We start from the raw sequence: 27,767 nt of genomic DNA, 5'->3' as shown, positions 1-27,767 counted from the left end.
TTAACTATGTTAAACTTACCTAGAGAGGATAGAGTTATAAAAACATCGGAAAGTTTTATGTACAGAAAACCATCAAAGACAAACAAAGACAATATTTTCAAAATTATCGCTCGAAATATGAAAAGGCATTTTATAATTCGCGTCACCAGGTTTAATCATAAGTATACTGATATGGACAACATACATCACGAACTCTTTCAGCATATAAATCATAATCTAATGCAGACCGGTATAGGAGGTGCAGCGGATTTTATATTCGACTTTAAAGAAGATAAAGTAGAAATAACGGTTCAAAAGAATGTTGAACTCGAGTTTAGGTTATTATATGCCCCGTTGTTTATGCGAATGTTGGGCATGACGAAAGATATTGTTTTAACGGGTAGAACGTTACATGTTTTGCAAAAAATTGAAAGGCCTCCTATGAACGAATACTTCCGCGTGAGCATTACGGATAAACCAACAATTCCTGTGAAAATTAAAAAAACAGAGAATATGGAACTACAAGTCGGATTTTATAAAAACTCAGAGCAGTTGTTTGGATCTTTTAAACACCTTGCTTTTAATCATTTAGCGAACAATAAGATCAAAATTCATATACCAGAAAATTCAACTCTGACTTTACAAGAAGGATTAAGAGATCTTTTAGATTTCAAAGAATCCACATTAAATGGCGGAACTCATATATCTGACTATCAATTGGAGTTAGATGGAGGAATCACCGAAATTTATGTCTATAGTGATATCATAGAATCGCACTTTGTAGGGGATACAATTGCTCCTTTACTCCGTATTATTCCTGTTATGTCGAAAAAAGAAGACCAAATAGTAATAAATTATCAAAGACCGCTGTATTTTCCTTTGCGCAAAAATTATATCGATTGCATAGAAATCGAATTGAGAAGTAGCTCTGGAGATGGTATAATTTTTACCAGTGGGAAATCACTCTTGGTTCTCTCCTTCCGTCGCAGAACACTATAAAACTATTACTTATTTTGTGATGAATCATTTTAAATCCGATCGTGAAAGAGAATGCATTTGGATCAAAAAGCTTGTGAAGATTATTACTGCTCGCAAGTGCAGGCTGGCGGTGGACCATATTTTCAGGGTGTTGGCCGCCAAAGAGGATATGGAATGTTTTCAAATTTATTTCGATTTATTTCTCCCATAGCACTGAAAGCTTGAAAGTATTTAGGAAAACACCTTCTAAGCGCAGGTTCAAAAGTAATGTCAGATGTTGCTTCAGGTTCATCTCTTAAAGACTTGGCAAGATCGCGATTTCGCGAAACATCAAAACAAATAAAAGACGACATTATTCATAAAATTCAGAGCGGTTCGGGTATAAAAAGAAAGAAATTACAGAAGAAAAATCATTCGCAACGTGTCAAGCGGAGCCGAAAGAAATTAAAGAAAGCAGACATATTTTCATAATGGATTCCCGAGCGTGTGCTTGCTTGCAGAGTGAATTAGACCTTTTTAACGTGAATCCTGTACAATTATCAACAGAAGACAGCTCATTCACTGAGATTTTTCCTGTTGCATCTCTGAATGAAAAGACGCCAATTGAATTTTACGTAAGCGGAAGTGGTGAACATTATCTGGACTTATCCCATACACTTCTGCATCTACAAGTGAAAATTAAAAAGAGAAATGGAGCAGTAATTGGAACGCCTGATCAAGTGGCTCCTATCAATTATCTCCTTAATACGCTATTTTCTGAATGTTCAGTTACATTAAATGACAAGCAGGTTTCTTCGCAAGCTAACTACGCATATAGATGTATTTTCGATGCTTTGCTTTCACCTCGAGCTGTTCAAGAATCAATGCTAACATCGGTTCTTTTCTACAAAGACGCTGCTTCTAAGCATGAATCAGTAGAACTAGCTAATGTTGGTGATAATGCAAATTCCGGTTACCAAACTAGATATAACATCTGCAAAGATAGTAAACTTATAGATATGATAGGTCCATTACATTTCGATCTAGGCAATCAGAGCAAATGTCTTATAAATTCGGTGAATCTTCGGATCAAATTAGAAAGAAATAAGGATTCTTTTGCTCTGATGTCAGCCACGCAAGATTTTAAAGTAGTTATATATCATGCATAATTATTTGTTAGGAAAATTAAAGTCGCTCCCTCAGTCGTGATTGCCCATGAATTAGATTTAAGCAAGGGAGTTATAAAAATGCCTATTCGCAGAACAGAAGTGAAATCATTCGCACTTTCTTCAGGAATGCAATCAATAACTATCCCTAATGCGTTCATTGGACAATTACCGACACGACTTATAATGGGTATGGTATCTAATGCTGCATTTAATGGGGATTTTTCAAAAAATCCATTCTATTTCAAGCATTATGATTTATCATATCTTTGTATATTAGATGGCAATCGTATGATTCCGTCAAAGCCCTTTCAACCAAAATTTGATAATTCTAACAGTTACAGCAGATGTTATATGAGTCTATTTACTGATTTGGGTAGATATCATAAAGATCAAGACATTAATATAAGTTACACTGAATATAAAGATGGGTATACGCTGTTCGCTGTAGATTTGACGCCCGATCTCAACGCGGACGGAATGCACGAAAGTATTTCACGCAATGGTAATTTAACTATTGATATAAAATTCAGCAAAGCATTATCTGAAACTGTAAATTTAATAGTTTTTTCAGAGTATCGAAATACTATAGAAATCGACAAAAGTCGCAGTATTTTTTCAGATTTTTGAAAATGGATAGCACAACTTTGTGCAGACTTGCATGCAGCGACTTCCGTCTACGTTCTAAATTTGGAGGCGTATACGCTTCAGATGAATTGCCTAAGACAATAGATAGTTATTCATGTTTTATTGTAAATTTAGATCCTAAAACAAAACCGGGAAGTCATTGGGTTGCAATAGCATTTCGGAATAATAAATGTTACTATTTTTGTAGTTACGCTTCTGTGCCGAATAACAAATATATTTTAAAGTTCATAGAAAATAACGCTGCAAAATTTGCTTGGAACAAATGTAGATATCAAAGCTTAGTGTCGTATACTTGTGGTCATTTTTGCCTTCATTTCTTGTACAATTTTGTGAGAAAGCAAACTTTGTCACCTCTAGATTCTAATAAAATTGAAAATAACGAGAAGTTTATTAAAAAATTTGTAGCTAGCAAATTTCGTTTACAAAATTGCTGCTTTTCTCCATATTCAAATCAAATTTGTGAAGCTCGTGATTTCAGAAATAGACGTCTTTAGACATGTTTCAACAGAATATAATTATATATGCTCTCTCTATAAGCTCTCTATATAAATTTAACATATTTTTTTGGAGGTCACTTTTCATACAGAGCATATAAAAGAGATACACTAACTGTGGAATTCTCATTGTGCTTCAACTGATTCAGCAGAAACGATGACTTCCGAACTGAGATATGGCTTTATGTACTTGAAGCGTACTGGATCAGCTTATATGATTCATTGCTTCACCGATTCCCTTTACGAAAATATGATATCCTGTGTTCAAGCTGCGAACTCCTATCAAATGGATGCAGTCGATTCAGACTGCAGATTGAAGATTGCCTATTTCAAGGTTCTCAACAATAATGATATTGTCAGAGAACTCCATAACGGTTCTGCTATGAATTATCGACAGACATTTGATTGTAAAACGTAATACAAAGCGAACTTCGGCGAATCAATTACTCATGATTCAAAGATCTGCAATGGAATTGTTGACAACTTCAAAGAAAATAAATGTAAATTCTAAACTATACAGCTAAGATACTGAGAATAGCTCAGCATTGTAAACTCTATATAAAATTGTAATACTAAGCAGCACTAACTGTCATTTAATGTAACATCATCAATGAATCGATGTTCTACATGCATAAGCAACACGAAGAAACTGATTGTACCACTCGATGTAATATTTTAACAATCCCTGAATAAAAATATAATTTAACTGTATAATTGCGTCTGTCTTATTTTGCTTCGCTACATCAATATGTTTTTTGTAATATCCTATATCACCGTAAAATTACGTTGTTTTATTCTCAAGGTGGTGAAAGTGGGTTAAGGTAGGAAAATGCACATAAAGTTATTTTAAAATTACTTTAAGGTCACCAGTTCAGGGAGAACAAGGCGTTCCTGGGAAATTCTACAGATAATAAACAATTATTCCATTGCCACTTACATAAACAGGGGTATAAATATAAGCTACATCAGCCTTTGTACATATACTACCGATCTTGTTGAAGACTTCATCTTCATCTCTGTCTCCGTCTTCCTCAGAGTGCGTGTATCTAAGTACTACTCAGCTATCATGGACAGTCACAAAGCGAGCGTCAGTAAGTGATTGCATTTTCATATTCTTTTTAGATTGCTAAGCATGTGTAACATAATTTTTTAAAAATAACGTTAAGTTTTCACACTTCCTAATAGGCTTAACTGATAGCGATTCAGACGGCGAGCAGTTATTTCCCCTTCCTTCCAAGGAAAAGCATACAAGCGGTAAATTAGATTTGATTTTATAAGTCAATTTAGACTTTAGATTTTTAAATTCCCAAAGAAAAAACATGACGGTAAAATGTAAAATCATTTTACATTTTGTATCTTTAGATTTAATTTCAAAATATTATCCCTTTTCTGATAGCTAAAAGAAAATCAAACGATGATAAAAAAGAGGAGTCCACCAAAAGAGCAAAGAATTTCGAGTATAATTTTTCTGATCCGACAGAAGAGAAAAAGCTCATACCCCCAATAAGCGCTTACCTAGGAAAAGGGATTAACATCAGCATCAAGGAATACAGAAAGTCCTATTATCTTGCTTTCCAAAAGAATGTTGGAGATGAAACAAAGAACAGATTCAACATGAATCTTGACCAATTGGGAGCTTTAAAAAAAGCTATAAATGTGTTTGCAGAACATATAAAGAAAAATTGACATTCACGAGTTAAATGAAAATTTTGTAAAAAAATTGAACTAACTTGACAATTTTCCCTATATTCATCTTCTTAGAATGTCGTTTAATAGAATAGAATCAAGTTTTAGAGGTTATATTTCAGCTTACCGACACTCTCCGATACACTCTGATCCCTACAACTTATATAACGAAATTCGAGAAAACATTTTCTTACTCTTATTAGAGCAAAACCTACCTTTCCGTCTTTTAATATGCATAAGCATTGAATTTATTAAAGATACTCATCCTGACAATTTACTGCAAAACGCTTACTTCTGTTCATTTGCTGAACGCATAATATCATATAACCAAGTAAAAAGTAAAGTTAAAAGCTGTTTTCAGAAAATATTCAATTCCATTGAAACATATATCCAAAACGGTAGTGGTTGGGTTATTAATAAAATTAACTTTTTAGATGTTAATATCGGACAGTACAGAGAACCGCGGGGAGGTTGCGGTAATATAAAATTACCTGACTGTTAAAAAAAAAAAAAGAACTCTTCTAAATATACGTTGCGATGATCACAAATGCTTCATATATAGTTGCTTAGCTCATCTCTTTCCTCCTGAAAAAAATTCTAATGCTCCAAGCAGTTACCAAAATAAACTAAAATACTTAAAATTGAAAAATGTAACCTTCCCCATGAAACTCTCTAACATAAAGCATTTTGAAAGTATCAACAGCTTAAAGATAAATATTTTTACTTATGACAAAGAAGTTTTCCCCATATATATCAGTAATAAAAAGTTGGGTTCGGAAATAAATTTACTTCTGTATAAAGAGCATTACTTCTTAATTAAAAATCTAAATCGTTTATTAAACTCCAAAAAAGGGATTCATCATTATTGCTCGCGATGCCTGATTGGATTTCAGAGGCGAAATAGTCTTGTAGATCATAAGCGAGTGTGTTGCCAAAATGCCCCCCAAAAACTATCACCGCCTAAAATAAACACTGTAAAATTTACTAGCATTTACAAAATGTTGTTCCATCCTTTTATTTTGTATGCGGATTTTGAATGCATAACGAAAAATATATCTACTGTTTTACCAAATACATCTCAGAGTTTTTCAGCCAACCTAGAGCATCACGAACCAATCAGTTTCGCATTAATAGCAATTAATATAAAAAATGAAATAATATATCACAAATTCTATTGCGGAGAAAATCCAGTACAAATATTTTTAAAAACAATAAAAAAATTAGCAAAATCTTTATTTAAAAGACTATCATGCAATAAACCAATGATCGAGGAAAATATACCAACGGGAAAGCCTAGCACATGTTACATATGCAAGTTAAAATTTGAACCGAGTGATCGCATTGTCAGAGATCATTGCCATGTTTTAGGCATATTTAGAGGTTTCTGTCACAATTCATGCAATTTAAATTTAAAAAGAAGTAATTTCATTCCTGTAGTCATTCACAACCTTAAGGGGTACGATTCCCACTTATTGTTAAAACATATGTCTCCAGAATTCGCGCATCAGATTGATATAATTTCGACGAATAGTCAAAAATTTACTAGTTTCACCCTCGATAATTACATTAAATTTATTGATTCGTACGCATTTCTTGATTCTTCCTTATCTTCTCTTGTAGAAATTTTGAAAATTTCTGAACATCGGTTTGACATTTTTGATTCTTTTTTCCAAAATAAAACAAATAGAAACTTACTCAAACAAAAAGGATTTTTTCCTTATAGCTATTTTTCATCAAAAGATATTTTAAAACAAAAGACATTTCCACCTCACGAAGCCTTTTTTAACATTTTGACGAATTCGAACATAACAAAAAAAGAATACAAACACGCACTGAGGGTTTACCAAGAATTTCATTGTAAAAATTTTCAAGATTACCTTGAATTGTATCAAAATACAGATACAATTCTTTTAGCTGAAGTATTTCAATCGTTTCGACAAACAAGCATGATGCACTATCATTTGGACCCTGCTCATTTCCTAACTATTGCTGATTTAACGTGGCATTCTGGTTTAAAATTCACAGGTCAGGAATTAAAATTGTTATCGAATGTAGAAGACTATGTCTTACTTGAGACTCAAATGAGAGGTGGAATTTGCTTTCTCGGTCAAAGATATGCCCAGGCAAATAATCCATATCTTTCTTGTTATAACCCCGATGAACCTACAAATTATATTGTGAATTTAGATGTTAACAATCTTTACGGACATTGCATGTCTGAATATCTACCTGTGGGGGATTTTCGTTGGCTTTCACCTGAAGAAATAGCTGTTTTTGATTTAGCAAATGTATCTCGATACTCAGAAACGGGATATTTATTAGAGGTAGATTTACTATATGATAAATCAGCTCATGATTTCCATGATTTTCCCTTAGCAGCAGAACACTTAAATATAAATAAACAAATGTTATCAGATTATCAAAAAAAAATATTGTCTGAAAAAAATATTCCATTCACCGAGTGTAAAAAGTTAACACCAAATTTTTATCCAAAGAAACGCTACATTTTACACTACAGGAACTTAAAATACTATTTAAAGCATGGGATGTCTTTAAAAAAAATTTATCGGATCTTGGCTTTTTCACAATCAGACTGGTTGCGAAGCTATATAAATTTTAATAATGAAAAACGCCAACAAGCCAAAAGCGAGTTTGAAAAATCTTTCTTTAAAAAAATGAATAATGCTTTTTTCGGCAAAACATGCCAAAACGTTAGAAAAAGAATTAACTTAAAGACTGCTCTTACACCCGCTGAATGTAGAAAGCATTTAGCAAGTCCTTTACTTGAATACTTTGAGAGCATAAACGAAGACTTCGCTGTCTTTAAGATGAAAAAAATTAATCTAGTTCTCGACAAACCAATTTATGTAGGATTTTGCGTGCTTGAGCTAGCTAAATTACACATGTATACTTTATATTACTCTAAGTTCAAAAAATATTATAAAGAAAATTGCAAACTCTTATACACAGATACTGATTCTCTATTCATGCAAATATTTACAAATAATGTTTACAAAGATTTTAAAAATGAATTTTTTGATATCATGGATCTAAGCAACTATCCATCTTCAAGTGAATTTTTTAATTCGGAGAACCAAAATAAGTTAGGGTTTTTAAAAGACGAAACGAAATCTAAACCTATTTCAGAATTTATCGGTTTACGATGCAAAATGTACAGCTACAAATGTGAAAATACTGAAACGAAAAAGGCAAAAGGTGTAAAACAGAGTTGTTTAAGAAACATAACACATGAACATTTTAAAACCTCTTTACTTAATGAAACGATTCATCGTCACGAGCAATATTCTATACAGTCAAAATCACATATTCTTTCTACAACCATATCAAACAAAATTTCTTTATCTCCGTTTTACGATAAAATATTTTTGAATGAGGATGGTGTGACCGGAAAATGCTTTGGTCACTATTCCTTGCTTGAAGAATAATGGTAGTATAATTTTCGTTTATTTTTATGTTCTTCAAAAAAAAATTTTTTTTGAAAAACTATTAAGCATTCAATAGCTACCTTCTGTTAAGGGGAAAATTGTCTCTTAGTTCAATTTTATTTCACATGCTTTGTAAGTGAATCAAATGTTTACTCAGATCGACTGGTTGGACTGAGTTTTTTCATGGTTTTCTCAGTCTATAACGCAAATGCGAACCAATATAAGAAGATCTTCCATGAGATATTATTAATAAATACCAAGAACATTTTATTTTTTAATGTAATCAATTTTTATACTATTTTTGCATGTACATATATATATGATTCAAGTTGTTGTTTTTATCTTAGTTAATATTGTATTAATTGTTTGCACTGTTTTTCGAATGAAATGAAAATAATTTGTATTCATATCCTTTCTTTATATACATTTCTTTCTTATATTCACATGCTTTGTAAGTGAATCAAATGTTTACTCAGATCGACTGGTTGGACTGAGTCTTTTCATGGTTTTCTCAGTCTATAACGCAAATCGAACCAATATAAGATCTTCCATGAGATATTATTAATAAATACCAAGAACATTTTATTTTTTAATGTAATCAATTTTTATACTATTTTTGCATGTACATATATATATATATGATTCAAGTTGTTGTTTTGTCTTACTTAATATTGTATTAATTGTTTGCACTGCTTTTTCGAATGAAATGAAAATAATTTGTATTCATATCCTTTCTTTATACATATATTTCTTTCTTATATATACAATAAAAATCGTTCAACAATTATCAGTCTGTGCCTCTTTTTTTTTGAGTGGGAATAAAATTTATAACCTTGCAGAAAACATTGCTCGCTCTTTTAGTAGTATAGAGATGATGGTTTTCATATAAAAAGTTTTTATATGAGAGCCATCATTTAGTGAAAGGTACTTTTTATATGAGAGCCATCATCTAGTGAAAGGTACTTTTTATATGAGAGCCATCATCTAGTGAAAGGTACTTTTTATATGAGAGCCATCATCTAGTGAAAGGTACTTTTTATATGAGAGCCATCATCTAGTGAAAGGTACTTTTTATATGAGAGCCATCATCTAGTGAAAGGTACTTTTTATATGAGAGCCATCATCTAGTGAAAGGTACTTTTTATATGAGAGCCATCATCTAGTGAAAGGTACTTTTTATATGAGAGCCATCATCTCTATACTACTGATATAATCTACACAATTGGTCTTCTGAGCGAAATTAGATTCCAGCACTCTACTATTCCTTTATGAAAGAGTTAACGTACAGTATGGATTTATTTCATGAAAGCGCGGTAATGCAGAATAGTGAAATAAAAGCGCCATCTATCGATGGAAACTAATTCCTAGAAATGGAGTGACAATGAGTCAAAGAGAACGAAGCAATGGCTGAAACTAGATAAAAGCTGGCGTCTCGTTATAATGTCACGAAACATGTTTCGCTCGAAATAATTTGTCGATTCTTATTTTATTGTTATTAGCCTCGTGTGAGTATAATTGTCTTCCTCATATCCGTGTGATGCTCGTACAGAATAAAATATGTTAGAGGCGAATTCTCAGTATTCTGGTATCCTTCATGAGAAATGAAAACTGATAGGATGCTCTTCAGATTGAAAGATTCTGAAGAGCATCACGAATCATCAATTGATTGTTGTAACGTGTTTTGGTGTTTAGTTATCAATCAAAGAGAGAAAGATGATTGTTGACTCATTATTCATGCAGGGAAAAAGTTGTGGCATGGCGATTCCAATGGGTTTAATTTATGAGCTCTATACAATCTGCAATAAGTATTTTCAAGAAAAAAGTCATTTGTTCGCAGTTTAAAATTACAAATCAATTCTTAAATATCTATCCTCTACCTTTAAAACAGACCATTCATCTATGTAAATAAACAAAGGAAATGAGGATGAACTGTGATATTTAATCCTGCTTAAAATATATGTGCATATTTTGGCTACAGTTTCCTGTTGAAATCACTTAAATCATCTGTAACTTATTTCATTATATGCGCAATAAACAAACTTTTTTCTCAATCTGGGAAGACTGGATTTAGATTCTGTTGCTTTTACCAGAACTGCCATGGTGAAAAAAAAAAAGTGAATACATTTTTCTTTCATGCCAATAAATGTATTGTGATATTTATAAACGAAAAAAAAAATTATTATTTTTAAGGACATTTTTTTTCTTAATGCCTACGCTGCGATCCAAATCAGGAATTACTCAAGGAACTTTCACATTTGAGGTAGGATCCAAAGAAAGGATCTCCAAAATAATAATAATAATGAGTTGCGAGCTAATATTGAGCTCTAAAAACTTTTTTAAATCATATTAATCAGCATTTTAATTAAATTAATCAAGCACAGTACAGAACTATTTATTTATGATTTTGAATTTATCACTGAGTACCCTTAATTTGATGTTTAAATTTTAATGACATATCAAAATAAGAGAAAAAAAATCAACTTTTTATTTTTGAGCTTCTTAGAATTATATATATTTGATTTCTAACATTTATAAATATATCTATGTGCTACTAGAAAATATCAATTTTAGAAATTCATAACTTAGTTTTTAGTAATTGATGGATTTTTAATATCACAGTTTTATTCAATTTAAAAATACTTTTGATAATGAATATATTTCTAATTTCTTAGTATTAACAGAAATCCATAAGTATATGGCGTGTGAGTGAAATGAGCCGGGATGACACGGTGATTCCGGAAGAATCATAATAGGAATTTTTTCGTATTTAGTCATCGTTTTTAGTCATTTAATATTACAGTTCATGCAATTTAAAATAATTTTAAGTCATTTTTAATAATGGATATATTTCTAATTTTTTATTATTAGCAGAAATGCATGAAGCGAAACAAGCTGAGATGACAGATTTTGCGTGAATCATAACGTGATTCTTAAAGATCAATGAGCCGAGAGAGCTGGAAGTTATAATAATTGTTTCATATTTTATGATGCAGATGTCATCATAAAATATGAAAGCAATATCAACTCTTCTACGAACTCCATTATTCTACATGCAGATTCGATAAAATTAATCTGAGAAATTGGAATCAAAATAGAAGTCATACAGCATTTTGAGTTTAAATCGCATATTGATTTTATGCAGGAAAATTAACTTTCCAAGAATTTTATTGATGTATAAATTGAACTGAAGAAAATAAGACCATTACTTTGTTTCTTCACAAAAAACTTACTTCGACTATACAAGTGATCTGAAAATCAAATTGAGAAAAACGCAATGTTAAGAACAGAATTTTTCACTCTGAATTATTTTCAAGCTTCTTCCTTTAACCCCAGGGAAGAAAATGTGTATAGCATCCAGGTCCTTAATCTCCCTTCACCTACGGTTCGTAAGAGATTGCTCTTAAGCCTTTTGTGGCATCCTTCCAAAAGCACTCTCAAATCAAAAGAAGAAAAAAAAAAAGATGGTACCAAATAAACGTATTCAAGAAAGAAGAATAAATCGTTCCGCGTTTTATAGACCTCATTCAGCTTACAGTTTTTTTAGCATAACACGTACTTTTATTCAACTTCTTATTTTGTTAGATCTAAAATCCTGCCAAAAGAAGGAAATTGTAAAATATGGCTTTTCTGGAAATATATTGCCCTTGGTATTTGGCTGTGTTTAGACTCAGAGTTTTAGAGGAATTTGGTGGAAATATAAAAAAAATTGTGAGCCTGAACAAAATTCTTCATTGTCTTTTACAAAACCCTACTTATAAATTCAGCGATGGTAACTTCAAGTATTATTTTAAGGAGTGAATGTATTTTTATTAAAGATGTTGATTCCATTCAGTAAAATGTTTGCTTACCTTTTATTGAATAAAGAGGCACATTTTTCAACTGTTTATTTCTTTTATCGGATTTCGGACCTTTCCATTTTCTTTTATTCGCTATACTCCTGACTAAATACAATATTGGTTATTAATTTTTAAAATATCATATAATGGATATATAAGTAAGAAATGAGAATAATTTATTAATTTTTATAAGTCCGAGTAGATACTATGGGAAATTTAACTTGATTTTTATTTCTAGTTTCTAGCAGAATTAATTCTTCTTTCTAGAAAAATGTTTTGTTGATTGATTCTTTTTTCAAAAAGAATATTTCGTTGATTGATTTTTATTTCTAGTAGAATGTTTTGTTGAATGATTTTTATTTCTTGTAGAATGTTTTGTTGAATGATTTTTATTTATAGAACGATGTTTCGTTGATTGCTTTTTATTTCTATATGATTGTTTTGTTGACTGATTCTTATTTCTAAAAGAATGTTTTGTTAATTGATTCTTATTTCTAGAAGAAGGTTGTGTTGATTGATTCTTATTTCTAGAAGAATGTTTAGTTGATTGATTCTTATTTTTCGAAGAATGTTTTACTTGATAAGCATACTTAATTTATTAGTGTTTTCAAATAATTGCCCATTCTAAACATTTCATATTGATATCCTTAATGTTAATTGATGTTTATTCTTATGAGAGTATGAAATATTGCATGTTATTTGTATGCACTTAAGAATGTTTTTTGTACATTCATAAGAATGTTTCTAAAACACAAGCAAAGATAAAAAAAAATATATTTTTTTAATATTTAATAAATTTATGTGTGCAAAATGATTTTAAAATTAATACTCCTTTCATGTTGAGGTCGGGTCTATCCTTAACACTGCACGGTATTGTAAGATATCTTCAAAATATTGAATACTGAAGACACCGAACAATGTTGCTGGACATTTTATGCTAATTGGGATATTTTATGTCAGTAGAAATGAAGGCTTCCTAAGTGGATGTGCTATTGCCTTTCTTATAATAAGTGCGAAGTGACCATTCGTATGACCACAGGCTGAAGTTGGAGAGGAGAAATATTGATGCTTATAAACTCTCATGCAATGATTAAATTATTGATTTGAATAAATTCCAAAAGAGATTTATTAAATTCTTTTATAAATTCCCTTTGCAGAATTTTATTAAATTGAAATTCCCTTTGGATGGCATGCACTTAATTTTACTAATTATTATTTTCAATATTTAATATAAATAATTAGATGGTGGCAAAAGTAAGACATCGTTTATAATGATAAAATAGTCTTTGAAATTTTGATGCAAATTGATCAAGTTAGAGCAATTTATGTAATATTTCATTATCATCTTTTTCATATTTAGAGGAAAAAAATCATTAAACATATATTTTTTTCAGAATTCTTAACAGCCAATAAATATAATACTTGAGTTTTAATTATTTTATTAAGGAATCGGAAGGTATTGATTGATTTTACCTAATTACTTTAATAAATAGTATTTTTTTCTCAAATAAACGTGTTCCACTAATGAAATGCGGATGTACAATATAAAATTATAAAAGTACTTCATACACCAAAGACTATTGCAAGAGAATATATTACGATAGGATAGTTTTCGCTTAACATTTTATTTTTCTAGAGGGCAGTGAGTATTGGCTAAAGTATCTAAGATGTTTTTTTTTTTCACATAAAAGAAAAAACAGCATGTGCATGTTTTCATATCTCATTAATATGCCTCTAGAAAGAACATCACAAAAAGAAAGTATATCTTTAACCTGGTATATTAAGGATCTGGCAACATGAAAAAAAATGTTTGCGAAATCAGTACATGGAGTCATCTTTTCGAAGGAAAGAAGAAGAAGGAAAAAAAAAAAAAAAGGGAAAACAAGTATATCGGTCTTCAGGAAATGTTTTTGCTCATCTCTATTGTTATTTATGGTGCAGGCGCTCCACAGATATTTTGTGAAATAAATTTCTAGCCAAGCTTTTCAGCAGAATGAATGTATTAAAGGGAAATGAGAGCTTTATTCATAATTAAAAACTTTTATTATAAGCTATTCAATTTTTTAATGTTAGTTTTTTTAAGATATTGAATAAAAATACCTTGATAAGAGGTTGTTCCGCTGAAGATGACCAATGAAATTTCATTTTTCATTGCTATTTTATTAAATCTTCAAAAAAGTGTAGATTTCTGATTGAAAAAAAAAATATTATAACATTACATAACTTTCTGTGCGTCAATTTTCGTACATATCAATTGCGAAATCAACCACCCAATTCACATGACAGATTCACATTAATTTAGATGAAAAAAATCATTAAAAAATGAGAGTTATCGTAATTTATAAGAAAGAAAATTTGATTAAATCAATGAAAGAAAGTTTGATTAAATCAATGAAAAAAAATTTGATTAAATCAATAACAGAAAGTTTGATTAAATCAATGAAAGAAAGTTTGACTAAATCAATGAAAGAAAGTTTGATTAAATCAATGAAAGAAAGTTTGACTAAATCAATGAAAGAAAGTTTGATTAAATCAATAACAGAAAGTTTGAATAAATCAATAACAGAAAGTTTGAATAAATCAATGAAAGAAAGTTTGATTAAATCAATGAAAGAAAGTTTGATTAAATCAATAACAGAAAATGTGATTAAATCAATGATATTAATATGCCTGAATGTCCTCTCAAGCTGCTGCCAAGGAACATACACTCAGGAATATGAATCTTAAATCTGAATCTTAATTGTGCATACATCAACATTCATTATTTATTCGATATCATCCAATAAACTCTTGATGTCAAATAAAGTGTAATAAGTAGCATCAAGATACGCAACAGTGACAAAAAAAATGACAGTATGGAATTATCTAGTGTTTCATTCTCTAAACGTAAGAATCAAAATGTCTGGACGAGTATCTAGCCCCTGTTTATGTTTTAAAAGATTCATTATAATTTAATTTAAAAAATATCTCATTGTATTTCATGAAGTATCTTAAGTTGTAACAAGTGTTAGTTATGTCGCATTCTGACGGGATAATTTTCTAATCTATATACAAAAATATTGAAAGACAATTGACACCAATATTATGCGCGCGATACATTAAAGTGCATGATAGATTAATAAATATATTAATTGATAATTTTCATCTATATTATTATTATAAATTCTTCCATTCAACTCCCATACTATTGTTTCTCTCTCTTCATTTCACTTCATTTTTGACTATGGATCTAGCTTAGTTTGTGGAGGTAAATAACATGGAGGTCACTTACTTTAATTTTTCTAGCTTCTGAGACTATTTTTCATCATTTATGGTTCAATATTTCTTTTTGTGAAAGGAATTATATGTATTCTATCAAATATGATTTTCCATTTTTTTAAAAAAGTTTTTTGTACACTTTTATTTAACATTAACTGCTCTATGTTTGAAAATATGGAATTCTGAGATCAATATCCTATTCTGTATTTTTTATTGAATTATTTCTCTCGATAACAAGATGTTTACAAGCTTAATTCAATTCAGTTTATAATATTATATCAGTTGCAATATCTGGTATTAAATTCGACGAAACTTTATTTTAAGATGAAAAATAATAATGAATTCTAATTTTTTAGCAGAAAAAAAATATCTCAAATAAATAAAGAATAGTTGAAAATTATTCAAATACGTAGAGACAAAAACTTTGAAAATAATTCTAATAAATAAAGAAGTAAGAAAAAAAACCCAGTTAAATTAAAAAAAAAAATCCTTTTTTAATAGATTTATTATAGCATTTTTCAAATGTGGATAAGGATTATAATCTGGCCATTTATTTTTTCGTAATCATTTATTTTTTCACAAAAAAAATAAATAAAAAAAAATAGAGAATAATAATTTTAAAGTATTGGGAATTTTTTAACGAGATTTCAAATAAACATATTTTTTATGGATGTCAAATTAATTAATCCATTTAAAGGGGTTTTTTTTACAATCACATTAGCACTTAGCATAATCAATCAAAGTCCAAGGCTTTAATTATGTGAGATTTCATATAAAAAACTTTAGCCTTAAAGCACTGCAAATAATCTGTAATTATAATTATAAACAAAACTTTTTGCACACATTAGAGAAAACATGCAATTAACCCGCAATGATTACAAATATTTGACTTTTGCTTTTTAAAACTTATTTTGCGAATTAGTGGTCTGTTAGCTCATGAACTGTTAAATATAACCAGATAAAATTCCATATTTTTTTATATATTTGAATATTATTTTTTTACGCAGAAGTTTTCTTCAGTATATTCTCTTCATTTTGGCAATTGCTTCTACAAAAAAGAAAAAAAAAATTAAGAATTGGATTTTTTTTTATTCGACAGGATTTTAAATAGACATATTTTGTATTGATTTCAAATCAGATAATCTATTTAAAGGTTTTGTTTCATAAAATAATGAGTACTGAACATAATCAATCTATGTCCAAATGCTTTCATTATGTAGCTCTGACATTTCTCACAGGAAAAGCTCTCAGGGTTAATGAACAACAATTAATTAATAATTACATTCATAAAACAAAAGTTTTAGCACATATGACATGAAACATGTAATTAACTCTAGATGATTACAAATATTTGGTTTTTACTTTTTTAAACCTAATTTTGGATGTTAGTTGCCGGGAACTATAGAGTATACACTGAGAAAAATTTATGTATTTAAATATTATATTTCATAAGCCAGATGTTTTTTCAACCTATTTTATTGAATTCAACAATTATTTCTTCCGATTAAGCTGAAGATTTTCCAACTTTTTATCTTGATTTGCATTAACCAATTTATTGCGTAATTTATTAAAAATTGTTCAGTTCTGAAGATGATCAACATCAAGCAAATACTCTCTTTGTTCTCAGTTCTAACATGGAATTTCAAATAATATTTTAATCGAGCCACTTTTTGTTACATTTTCATTCAATTAACGTACATGAATTCAGTCAGTATTATATTTAAATACTACCTCGCTTGTTTTCCTGCTTTTTGTTGTTAATACATATAAACAAAAATTATACTTCTAAGCTATTTGGAGACTATATGGTTCAGCAATTTAAGAAGAATGGCTTAGATAATGCATCAATACTTATTATAACTTCATTATCAGAGAAATTGGGATTTCTTCCTTCTTGTGGAACTAGCATTTCTTATATCAAATCAGTTTCAATATAATTTTTTATCCCCTATCTTCTGTTGCATTCATACCGTGTGTGGTTCCAAAACTTACTGTTGATGAGAAAATATCCTAATATGTAACTCCAAAGCTGTTTAAATCTACCATAAATGCAATATTGAATATAAGTATTTACTGATTCTTAGCAAAAAAAATATATATATATATTTTAAAGAATGCATTTATTACTTCATCTGTCATTAACCTTTAACCGGGGAGGTGTGGAATATCAGACCACTAAAGATGGACTTTCGATCACCCCTATTCTATTTTTAACTCTATCGAATGGATTGATCCTGTAGCTTAATGTTTAGTGACCTTCGCTACACATGTACTTTTTTCTAGTAAAAATTTATTTTGAAAAATTTCTGTGTTTAAATATGTATAAAATGCTCTCGAAAACTGACGAAGCCAATAAAAAAGAGTCATTTTTTTATTTCTCATATAACTGTTGAATTTTCCCTTATATTATTTTCTATATACCTTTGTAAATTGGAAAAATAAATATGATTTAAAAATAATAAGTAATATGTCTTTTTTTATATATTTGTTGAATATTATTTATTGTAACATGTAATTTGAGAAGAAAATGTATGTTCCAACGCAATTATTTTTTTAAATAATAATGTATTTAAAAAAATTCTAAAATATATTTATGTATCAAGAAAAATATCTGCAGATTATATTGACAGATTTTTCTACTAATACTTTTATTTGGAAATTTAATTTGAGTGTAAAGAAAAATGCAGTTTCTTAGAACCCATTTCCCCAGTTAAATCCTAAATTTTCACCTCCCCATTTAAGGGTTAATCTGAAAATTAAAATATTACAATAATTATGATACTACTGTATCATAATTGCCAATTTGTTCTTATTTATTTTCTCTTTTTACATAGAAATGCCTGAAGAAGAAGAACCGACTCTCAGATGACTGTTAAACTATTAGAAAATATTTATCGTTAGAATGAAAAATAAATATTTTCCTGACTCTTCATCAAAATATCGTTTTCAAAAGATCATTTTGTTACCTCATATATCTTTCTAAAGGATAAGATAAACTAATTTATATTCATTTATCTTTTTTTTATATGGAAAGGTCTGAGGAAGAACAGAAACTCACATGAGTGCTAGACGATTAGAGGACATTTATTATTAGACATAACATTTAACTCCACGGTTATTTCAGTTTATCCCAATTTATCCCAAATGTTATATTGTAATGGCATGAAAGATAAAAAAAGCATTTTACTGATTCTTCATAAAAATATTCGTTTTAAAAGATAAATTTATTACTTCGTCTATCTTTATAAAGGTTAAAATATTATAATAATTATGTATCATAATTGCTAATCTGCCCTTATTTATTTTCCCCTTTTTAGTCGGAAATGTCTGAGGGCGAAGAATCGAATCTCATATGAGTGCTAGATGATTAAAAGACATTTATTATTAGAAATGACATTTAACTCAAAGGCTACTTCAATTTTTCCCAAGGATTATATTTAAGTGATATCAAAAAAGTGTTTTCATGACTCAAATATCATTTCAGAGGATTGTTTCGTTACTTTATTATTTCTAATCTAAAAGTTAGTATACTATAATAGTTAATATTTAACTGTATCAAAATTATCAACGTTTTTCTTATTTTCGCCCTTTTCACTTGAAATCCATTCACTAGGCAAATCCTGAAAAAAAAACTTCAATCCCAATCATTGCCAGGCGACTAGAAGAGATCTATTAGAACAGAAAGAAATCAGGCAGCAGCGGGAAGATATCGAATCCAATCACAGATCAGAAGTTAGGCGACGAAACTTGGGGCAGGACAGTCATCAGCTCCTTCATTCATCTCGAGTCCATTACTGTCCGGCTGGCAATTTGAATTCTTTTCCGCCAACGAAACCAGAAGTTAAATGATAGATTATTGGTGTTTCATTTATTAGCTGTCATTGTTTATGATATCTCATATTATTAAAGGAAAATCGTTTCATAGACATTGATCATCGTTTAATGTTTCAATAAATATCTCGAGAAACAATTAAGAGTCATTTTATGAAGCTTATTTCTATACTCATTTCCTCTGAAAGAGGGTTTATTATGGAAGGAATGTAAGGTTACAGCATTGAGTAGAATTGGTTCCTTTTTTTGAATCAATACTAAAAATATATATTTAAGTTCTTATTTATTCTAGTTTCAGAAAAGGTTGTAGTATTAATATTTATCACTGCCATACAATTATTATGTATTTAAACCACATTTGTAAAATTATGGTTTGAGATTTCTCGAGTGCAGTATAGAAAGAACTAAAGACTTAATATCAAATCCTAAGTAAGAGAACAATATTATTCTTTTTTTTACTTTTTGGGATTAGAAAATTTTTCTTTTAATTCCTGAGCCTTAATTGTACGAAAAGAAAATATGGTATCTTCAGAAATTCAAATTAAAATTCGATTTTTCCTGAATCTGAATATAGGTTTTTTGAAATTACATCTATCTCTGTACCCGCTAAATCAAAAATATTTTGAGAAAGTTTGATGAAATTTGGAATGTGATCTCTAAAATTTCAATCAAATGTTGGATGAAATCTATTCACAGAATATTTATCTACCAGACTTTTCGCTCAAAATCGAACGAGTAAGATCTCGGAAAAATATAAAATTCTAAATAAATATATTTGTGTACATAATTTTTAACATCTTAAATGTAGATCTGCTTGAAATTATTTACAAAATCCATCAAATTATTCGCAGTTTATTTATCTGTAAATATACATTCATGTAAAGGCGATAATGAAAAGTGCAATGAATTTGATAGATTAAATAAAATATATGATATTTTTATATAATTGTAACTCTATGCCAAATTCTGGTTTCAGTCGATCGACAAAACGTCATCCAAAGTGTAAATTTAATTTTCTTTATATGATGCTCAATATGGAAATCTGAAAATAAAAATCTTTGTACACTTGAAGTTCGCGACCTTAATGAAGGATTAAAATTTTTACGCAGCGGGCGAGAGCCATAATAAAAAAAAATTATTACTAAATTTGAAAGGAAATTTAATAGAATTAATTCCTGCTAATTTCTCTTGCATTCATTTGATAAAGAATGTTGTATATTTTTTAAACTTTCACTAAGAAATAAAATACTTACCACATATAATTTTTGCTTCTAGAATGTAAGAAGTTTTTTTGCTGGCTCTTGGAACACTTTAGTTTTGCATATGCATTTCTCTGCATTTTCAGCGAAGTGTTCAACTGACTATGAATACTAGTTACCAGGGTCGGCCATCTAGGGGTGCGGTGGATGCAATGCACCGGGATCCCGCGGTTGAGGGATCCCAACATGATGAAGAACTAAATTAAAGATCTGCATAATCATAGCGATATGGAAAGTCATCCATCTGACTCTCCGACCCGTCACGAAGGCATACAGATTTAAACCATGAAACTGACTGACCGGACCTCCTCAACAGCAACACTGGCGGGAACTGTGGTTGAGTCCTAAAGGCCATCACCGGCCACGGTACAACCCTCTCCGAAGGAAGTACTTCCCGTCATAGATGGGAAGAATCAGATCCCCCACTTATTTGTGTACCCTCCAGGATGGCGAGATCCAACCACCATGCCGGAAGCATCTATCTCATCCTCATTTCGAGGTGTCCCCCGGGGTAATAGCGATTTGGAAAACAAGAAAAAGATATTTAATTGAAACAATCGACGTGTTAGAAAATACGCGAAGTTTACAGATATGTTATAGTCTGATGCAAGTGTGCAACGCATTATAAACAAATATTGCAAGTGTGCAACGTATATTAGATTTATGGTCATTTACTTCATATTCTAGGTTAGGTTGCATATAGTTGCACAATCTTGCAATGAAAACGTAAAAATTGAAATCCGTCGAAGAACTATATGTTTATAAAAATATGATTGACGAAAATGACAATAGCAAATATGATCAAATGAAAAAAATGATCCAGGTTTATGTCCAAGTATTATAACCGATAAGCGTAGAATGTTTTGTGTTAAAATCTGACCCGCACAACACAAAGGATTTTTTACTAAGAACGCTAAAGGCGGATGATTTTCTACTACGTACTGCTTTAAACAAATATCAAATGGTGAAACCCAGCATTGCAGCTGGTTAATTTATTTAAAAACGCAAGAATCGATATTTTTACATGTTATTTTCTAAAAAAAAAAAAAAAAAAAAAAAAAAAAAACTGGCTGGAGAAAGCTGTTAATTGTAATTCAAGATTATGAACTTTTTATTTGTCACTTTAATTCCTTTATTGGTAAGAAATAATTATTAAAATGACTAAATTTGTATTTAAATATTTAAAGAAACAAATCAAGTGATTATAAATTTAAAAAATGGAACGACTTAAATTATCATTTCATTGTAGATCTGATTCTATTTTTAGCATGTAATAATCTTTCACTTCGAGGAAATCGTGAAAATAATAGAAATTCCTAATAATGGAAATTTGTTTAAGTTTAATCGAATTATTTAGTAAATATGACTTTCTGTTAGTAGATCATAAGAAGAAACTAAAAAATTCGAAAATTAGAATTGGGCATCATTTAGCACAGTCATCAAAAGAACAAATCATTCCTGCTTTACGATATGGCGTTCTTAACAAAATTAAAGAAGATATAAAAGCAGCCATGTACAACAGTATTCAAATGAATTGTACTCCTGATATTTCCTATAAGGAATAAAATTCAGCCATTATTTGGTAAATAAATTTTGGAGAGAAAATATTAAATATAAATGAATCATTTATAGAGTTTGTTAAAGTTAACTAATGTGATTGGAGAAGCACTAGCAAAAACTCTGTTGAAAAGACTAATGAACTAGATTTAGATATTATGAATTCTAGAGAACCGGCGTAGACAACCGTAGCAACACGAAAGGGAAATATAAAGTTTCACAATCTGAAATAATTTCTCAATACCCACATACAATTTATATGTTTTGCCTATCATACTCTTTTAATATTTTGTAGGTCTAGGAGTAAAATTGCAAGCCTGATAAAAAGAAAAAAAAAAACCCTTTTATTTTTTACTAGCCGCCTTTGGCGATCAGCAGGTTCGCCAATCTTAATGCTTGTTAAAATTTTAATAATTAAATATTTTATGTAACTCCTATTTTAATAGCTTCTTCGTCAAAATGTTTGAAAGCTTCAAATTTTGAAAGTCATATAATTCATTCATAATATTATAAAGGCCTTCAGCCATAACGTAATATGTATCTCTCTAATTTTCTGTTACTCCCGTAGAATTTATGCTTTAAATGAAAATGGAAATGGTTAAATTGCAATTAATATAAGAACATTTTTTTACTGAAACGAAGCACTTTTTTAAATATGAGTATTGAAAACAGAGTCGCTGAGTATTTAAATCTTATGGGCACTAACGAATATCTTTCTTAATTTATGAAATATCTAATTAAGTTTTCTACAAAATTTTCTCAGATTCATCATGGACAGATCAATTAATTAACAATGTTTAGTTTTAAATGCATGGAACTCTAAGAAAATAAACAGAATCGTTTGAATTAATCGGTCGGAAACATGTTAAGCCTTCGAAACGAAGTCCGTACCCGTTGAAAATAGAGTTGTCAACAATCAGAACACAATGCACATGCGTGAATTTTGACGCCAATTATGGTAAAGCAAATGCGTTAATTTTCTAAGCCAGTTTTGGTAACGTTACGCACATTAGAAATTTTTAATTTCCTTTATTCTGTTTAATTTTAATTCAAAAGTACTTCAGAATGAATCTGAAAGATCGATTAATTAACAATGTTTAATTTTTAATGCATCAAACTGTAAAAAATAAATAAACAGAATAGTTTGAAATAATCGGCCGAAAATATGTTAAGCCTATCCTTGCTAGCGTGGGAAAAAACTGGAGTCTTATTCATTTGGCGGTGGGGAAATAAAAAGATTTTTTGGCGAGAAAGTTAGTTTTTAAATAATAATTAAAATTCTAATTAAAAATTCATAAAAAGGGACCCCAGGTGCACATTCCCGATCTCCAAGATATGCATGTGCCAAATTTGGTAGCTTTAGATCAAATGATCTGGCCTGTAGAGCGCCAACACACACACACACACACACACACACGCACACACACACGCACACACACACACACACACATTGAGCTTTAGATAAGTACAGATAATTCATATCGCATCATTTATTCAACATATTCATGATGGACAATCAACTTCGTGCCAGCTACACGAAAACTATATATAGAAACCTAACAGCCATTTTTTGAAGATTGAAGACTTCAAGTCCCCCCGACAGTGGAATAAACGTAACTGATCCCCGCAACATTGCTACCTCCTCAAAAGAAATGTGATTTCTCAAATAAAACAGCTTCTCACCCACACACTCATGGTGTTCTTCCCTAGGATAGCTGCTGAAGATTTGCTAATAAATCCGGATAATCAAAAGATAGTTTTAGCATAATAACACTAACAGTCTGGAAATCCGATTCAATATTATTGGTTCGAAAGAGCACCGATTTCGTTGTACAATTAATGTATATTGAATACTTATAATCCCACTATGTAATTGATACTAGGGTAATAATTATTTTTATTTCTTTCATAAATATATTCTTCCTTTTTTATATAAATTATCTAAATTTTCTAGTTAAAGATGTATTGCAGAAAACAATCGATCGGTTTCTAGAATCGTAAGCAAATCTGCAAAAACGAAGATTCAATATTATTTCCTCGTAAGTGAACCAATTTAATTATACAAATTACAAATAGTAATGAACCCTGATAATCTCACAACGTAATTGACAGTGGGATTATATTCTTTTTCATTATTTTCAAAAACATCTTCCGGCATTTTTATCATTAAATTATCGCAATTTTCTAGTTGAAAATGTATTGCAGAAAACCATCGATAGATTTGTTTATATTCAAAAACAAATCCTCAGAAACGAAAATGTTTCCTTTTAATCATTGAAATATGGCAATTCCTGGGTAAAGGAACAGTCTTTTATCCATTAACACAAATAAGTGAGTAAAAAAAATCGATTCTGCATCAAAATCAATCAATCGGAAGCAATCACTATAGGCTGAATAATAAAGAGATCAGCAGGCAAGAAAAGAAATCGAATTCAATCATGGTTCCGAAAAACCGAGGGCAAGACAGTTATCAACTGTTCCATTCATCTTGTGTCCATTACTGTTTAGGTGACAGTTTGGATTCTTTTTTCAGAATCATGTTGCTGAAGACTCTTTGATGGATTTCTGAGTAGCATTTTTTTATAGCTGTTGTTGTTTATCGCGTCCTACAAGGAAGATTCATTCGCCATCCTTGCTTCCCGTTTAATTTTTGCCAGCAGGCAGATGAATTAAGTCATTTAGTGAGCTTTGCACTTACGATTCATTTAACATATAATGAAAATAAAACCTAGCATTCGTGTTGCACCATCACAAGCATATTTTTTTTTTAAAGAAGGGATTTTGAAACGGCATAAAGAGTTTTGTAATAATAATAATAATAGATTAGGTTCATATTCTATTATATAATTTTATAAATAAGCTAGTCATATCAATGTTGAATATACTGTCATGTCAATGTTGAATACAATGTCATGTCAATGTTGAATATACTGTCATGTCAATGTTGAATATACTGTCATGTCAATATTAAGTCTAATGTCAATCTTTGACATTAAACTCATTTGGCAATAGGTTTAATGCCAACGGCAGTCAATACTCTCAATATTTGATAATAAAAGAGAAATTTCATCACATTAACACGATATCAAAAAATACTATCAGATAGATAAGTTTAAACCCTCGTTTAGTGCACTTAAAATGGTGTCACACCCTATCTGTCGACTTTAAATTGTTTCTAACTTTGCATGGTTTCTCATTATCAATTTACTATTTCTTATTTTAGAGTGGAGTAGAAATTTAGAAATATTCTCTACTAAGCGCCTTTGATTATCAACTTGTTCGGCCTGAATATTGGTGTTTTTGACTGTTAAATTTTTAATATCTCGCATCAGAATGTATCCAGTAATTAAAGCAATGAAGATTATTGTTATAAAACGCTTAAAAATAATTATCTTAATTTTCGATTATTACTGCGGACTTAATGTTTACTGCGGATATAAAAAAAAATCCAAAATATTGTTTAAGAAATAAGACATCTTTTAAATAACGTCACTGACGAGTAAAATACCTTTACATTATATTTATTATGCAAATCCAATTTTCTTTCTTTGCTTGATATTTTCATTAGCAAACGATTTTTTATACGAGTTTTTTTCCTCTGTTCGAAATAAAACAAATTGAACTAGGAATGAAGAAATAGAATATATTTTCTTTCAGAACAGTTTTGTAACTTATATGATAAAAACATTATTTAAGTTCATTTAGAGTAAAATAATCTTTTTAGAAACTCAATGAGATGATTTTTGTTTTATTTGCACTACATAACCTACCATTTCTTTCTTGTTAGGTAAACAAATCTCTAAGTTTTTATCAGAGCTTCGCTAACATTTATGATGGACTTTTTGTTCCCTTTCCGGCTTTAATATTTGCGAATCTTTCTTCAATGTTGAAGAAAGTGTAGAAATTAATGACAAATACTAAGGACATAAAGGAGAAAGTGAGGAAAGGAACCTGAAAAGAAAATTAAAATCTCTAATTTCAGTTTTTTCTTAGTTCCTCTTTTCAATTTTATTTCATTAACGTGATGCCAAAATTACAGTATTTTTAACTCGCCACTTAATGAAAGAAAATAAACAAATAAATAAATAAAGTAAAATAAGAAAATCCCAAAAAGCAGGCTTTAATTTATGTACTAAAATGTAGAATCTGTTTTTTAATTAAATTTCTGGATGCAAAAAAAAAATAAAGCAAAATGTATAAAATGCTGATAGAAATGCTCTATTTTAATTTTCAATGACTCTTTAAAAATATTTTTTTTTTATATTCATGGTGTTTTAATTCTTAATTATATCCTTTGAAGCTAATAGTTAAAATTACACTCACTCACCATACTTTACAAGGTATAATACAAATACGAAAAACTTCCAAAAACACATTTTGATTAAAGTATTAAAATAAAAAAGTTAAAATTGCTGTTTTAAACAAATATAAAAGAATGAGGTTTTAATATAAAGTTCTATATTAATTTTAATAACTGTTAATTTTTAATATTTATCATGGCTTAGTTCTTTTTTATATTCTTTGTATCTAAAGGTTAAAATTATACTATTTGCTCTCTCCACACTTTAGAAGAAGAAAAAAATTACCTGAATACAAGATTTAATTAATCAAAATGAAAAAAAATGAAATCTACTGTCTCAAATTTCAAGTTATCATGACAGAATATTATTATTTTTAAGACATTATTTGTCTTAATTAATTTAAGTCATTAACCAGTTTAAACCGGTTTACGACAGCTCCAAAACCTTTTTGCCAGCCAAGAAAAAATTGAAAATGAAAATTGCCATTTATGCTTTATTCATTGCCTACGCGATTTCGAATTTCAATATTCATTGCCTCCTCAATTTCGAGTCTCAAACCCTCCTAAACAAAACAACATTGTGGTGAAAGTTTATAAGCCAGGGCAATTGCTTTTGTCTTGTGGTCTTGTTACTCGGCTGCTATCCACAAGGTACCAGGTTCTATCCTCGCTCATAACAATCCGCCATAGTGACCTCGGACGATGAACCTTCGTATAACTGTTGTCAAAGTAGTCAGACTGACTTGACACAGCAACACAAAGTCGTCAATCTCACTTGGCTGTAACATCATCAGCAACAGCAACCACTCACCCACACAAGCTCGCCATAAAGCTTGGCGCTTCTCAAATGTTCAAATCGGTACAGGCACATTAGACTCAACAGCCATATCGTTCATCTCACCTCCAACTCACTGGAGGGAGAGTACTGTGGGGAAAGCTTATGAGCCAGATAACAGCTGCGATGCATAGGTAATTACTTTTGTATTGTGGTCTTGTTACTCGGCTGCGAACCACAAGGTTCCAGGTTCTATCCTCGCTCGTAACAATCCGCTACAACATCATATGCTCACATGAAAATATTTTAATTATTTAATTTCAAATTCCTAAGTGAATAATATGTTATATACACTCTATTTTAATCTTTAATGGTTGTTTAAATTTTTTAGTACATTCATTGCTGCTCAGCTCTATTAATAGTCATCACATCTAACATTTTACGAACTATATTCGATGCTTCTGGGTTTTACGTTTTTTATTGATATATCTTTATTTCTGATATTATTTATTTCTGATCTACATTATAGTCCATCCAATCCACGCTCACGATAAAAGCATTATTAATTTTTTTTT

General features: G+C 29.8%; 2 protein-coding genes across 4 annotated transcripts; both read left to right on the top strand.

Moving 5' to 3' along the window:
* Positions 1–2,183: 2,183 nt before the first annotated feature.
* LOC129966218 (uncharacterized protein F54H12.2-like) lies at positions 2,184–2,732 on the top strand. The gene has a single exon (XM_056080631.1). It carries the CDS (start codon positions 2,184–2,186, stop codon positions 2,730–2,732), a length of 549 nt encoding a protein of 182 aa, XP_055936606.1.
* Positions 2,733–3,757: 1,025 nt separating this feature from the next.
* LOC129967089 (uncharacterized) lies at positions 3,758–8,630 on the top strand. Of its 3 annotated transcripts, none has more exons than XM_056081757.1 (3): positions 3,758–4,335; positions 4,430–4,498; positions 4,641–8,630. In XM_056081757.1, the coding sequence occupies exons 1-3, from the start codon at positions 4,311–4,313 to the stop codon at positions 4,928–4,930; spliced, it is 384 nt and encodes a 127-aa protein (XP_055937732.1). In that variant the 5' UTR covers positions 3,758–4,310; the 3' UTR covers positions 4,931–8,630. The 3 variants fall into 3 exon arrangements, with proteins under 3 accessions (XP_055937732.1, XP_055937730.1, XP_055937731.1); XM_056081755.1 differs by having other exon boundaries at positions 3,763–4,335; positions 4,641–8,629; XM_056081756.1 differs by having other exon boundaries at positions 3,763–4,335; positions 4,411–4,498; positions 4,641–8,629.
* The last annotated feature ends 19,137 nt before the right edge of the window (positions 8,631–27,767 follow it).

Source organism: Argiope bruennichi, chromosome 4, assembly GCF_947563725.1.
Source record: "Argiope bruennichi chromosome 4, qqArgBrue1.1, whole genome shotgun sequence".
NCBI classification, from domain to species: domain Eukaryota; kingdom Metazoa; phylum Arthropoda; class Arachnida; order Araneae; family Araneidae; genus Argiope; species Argiope bruennichi.
This window is presented reverse-complemented; position numbering and strand designations above follow the sequence as displayed.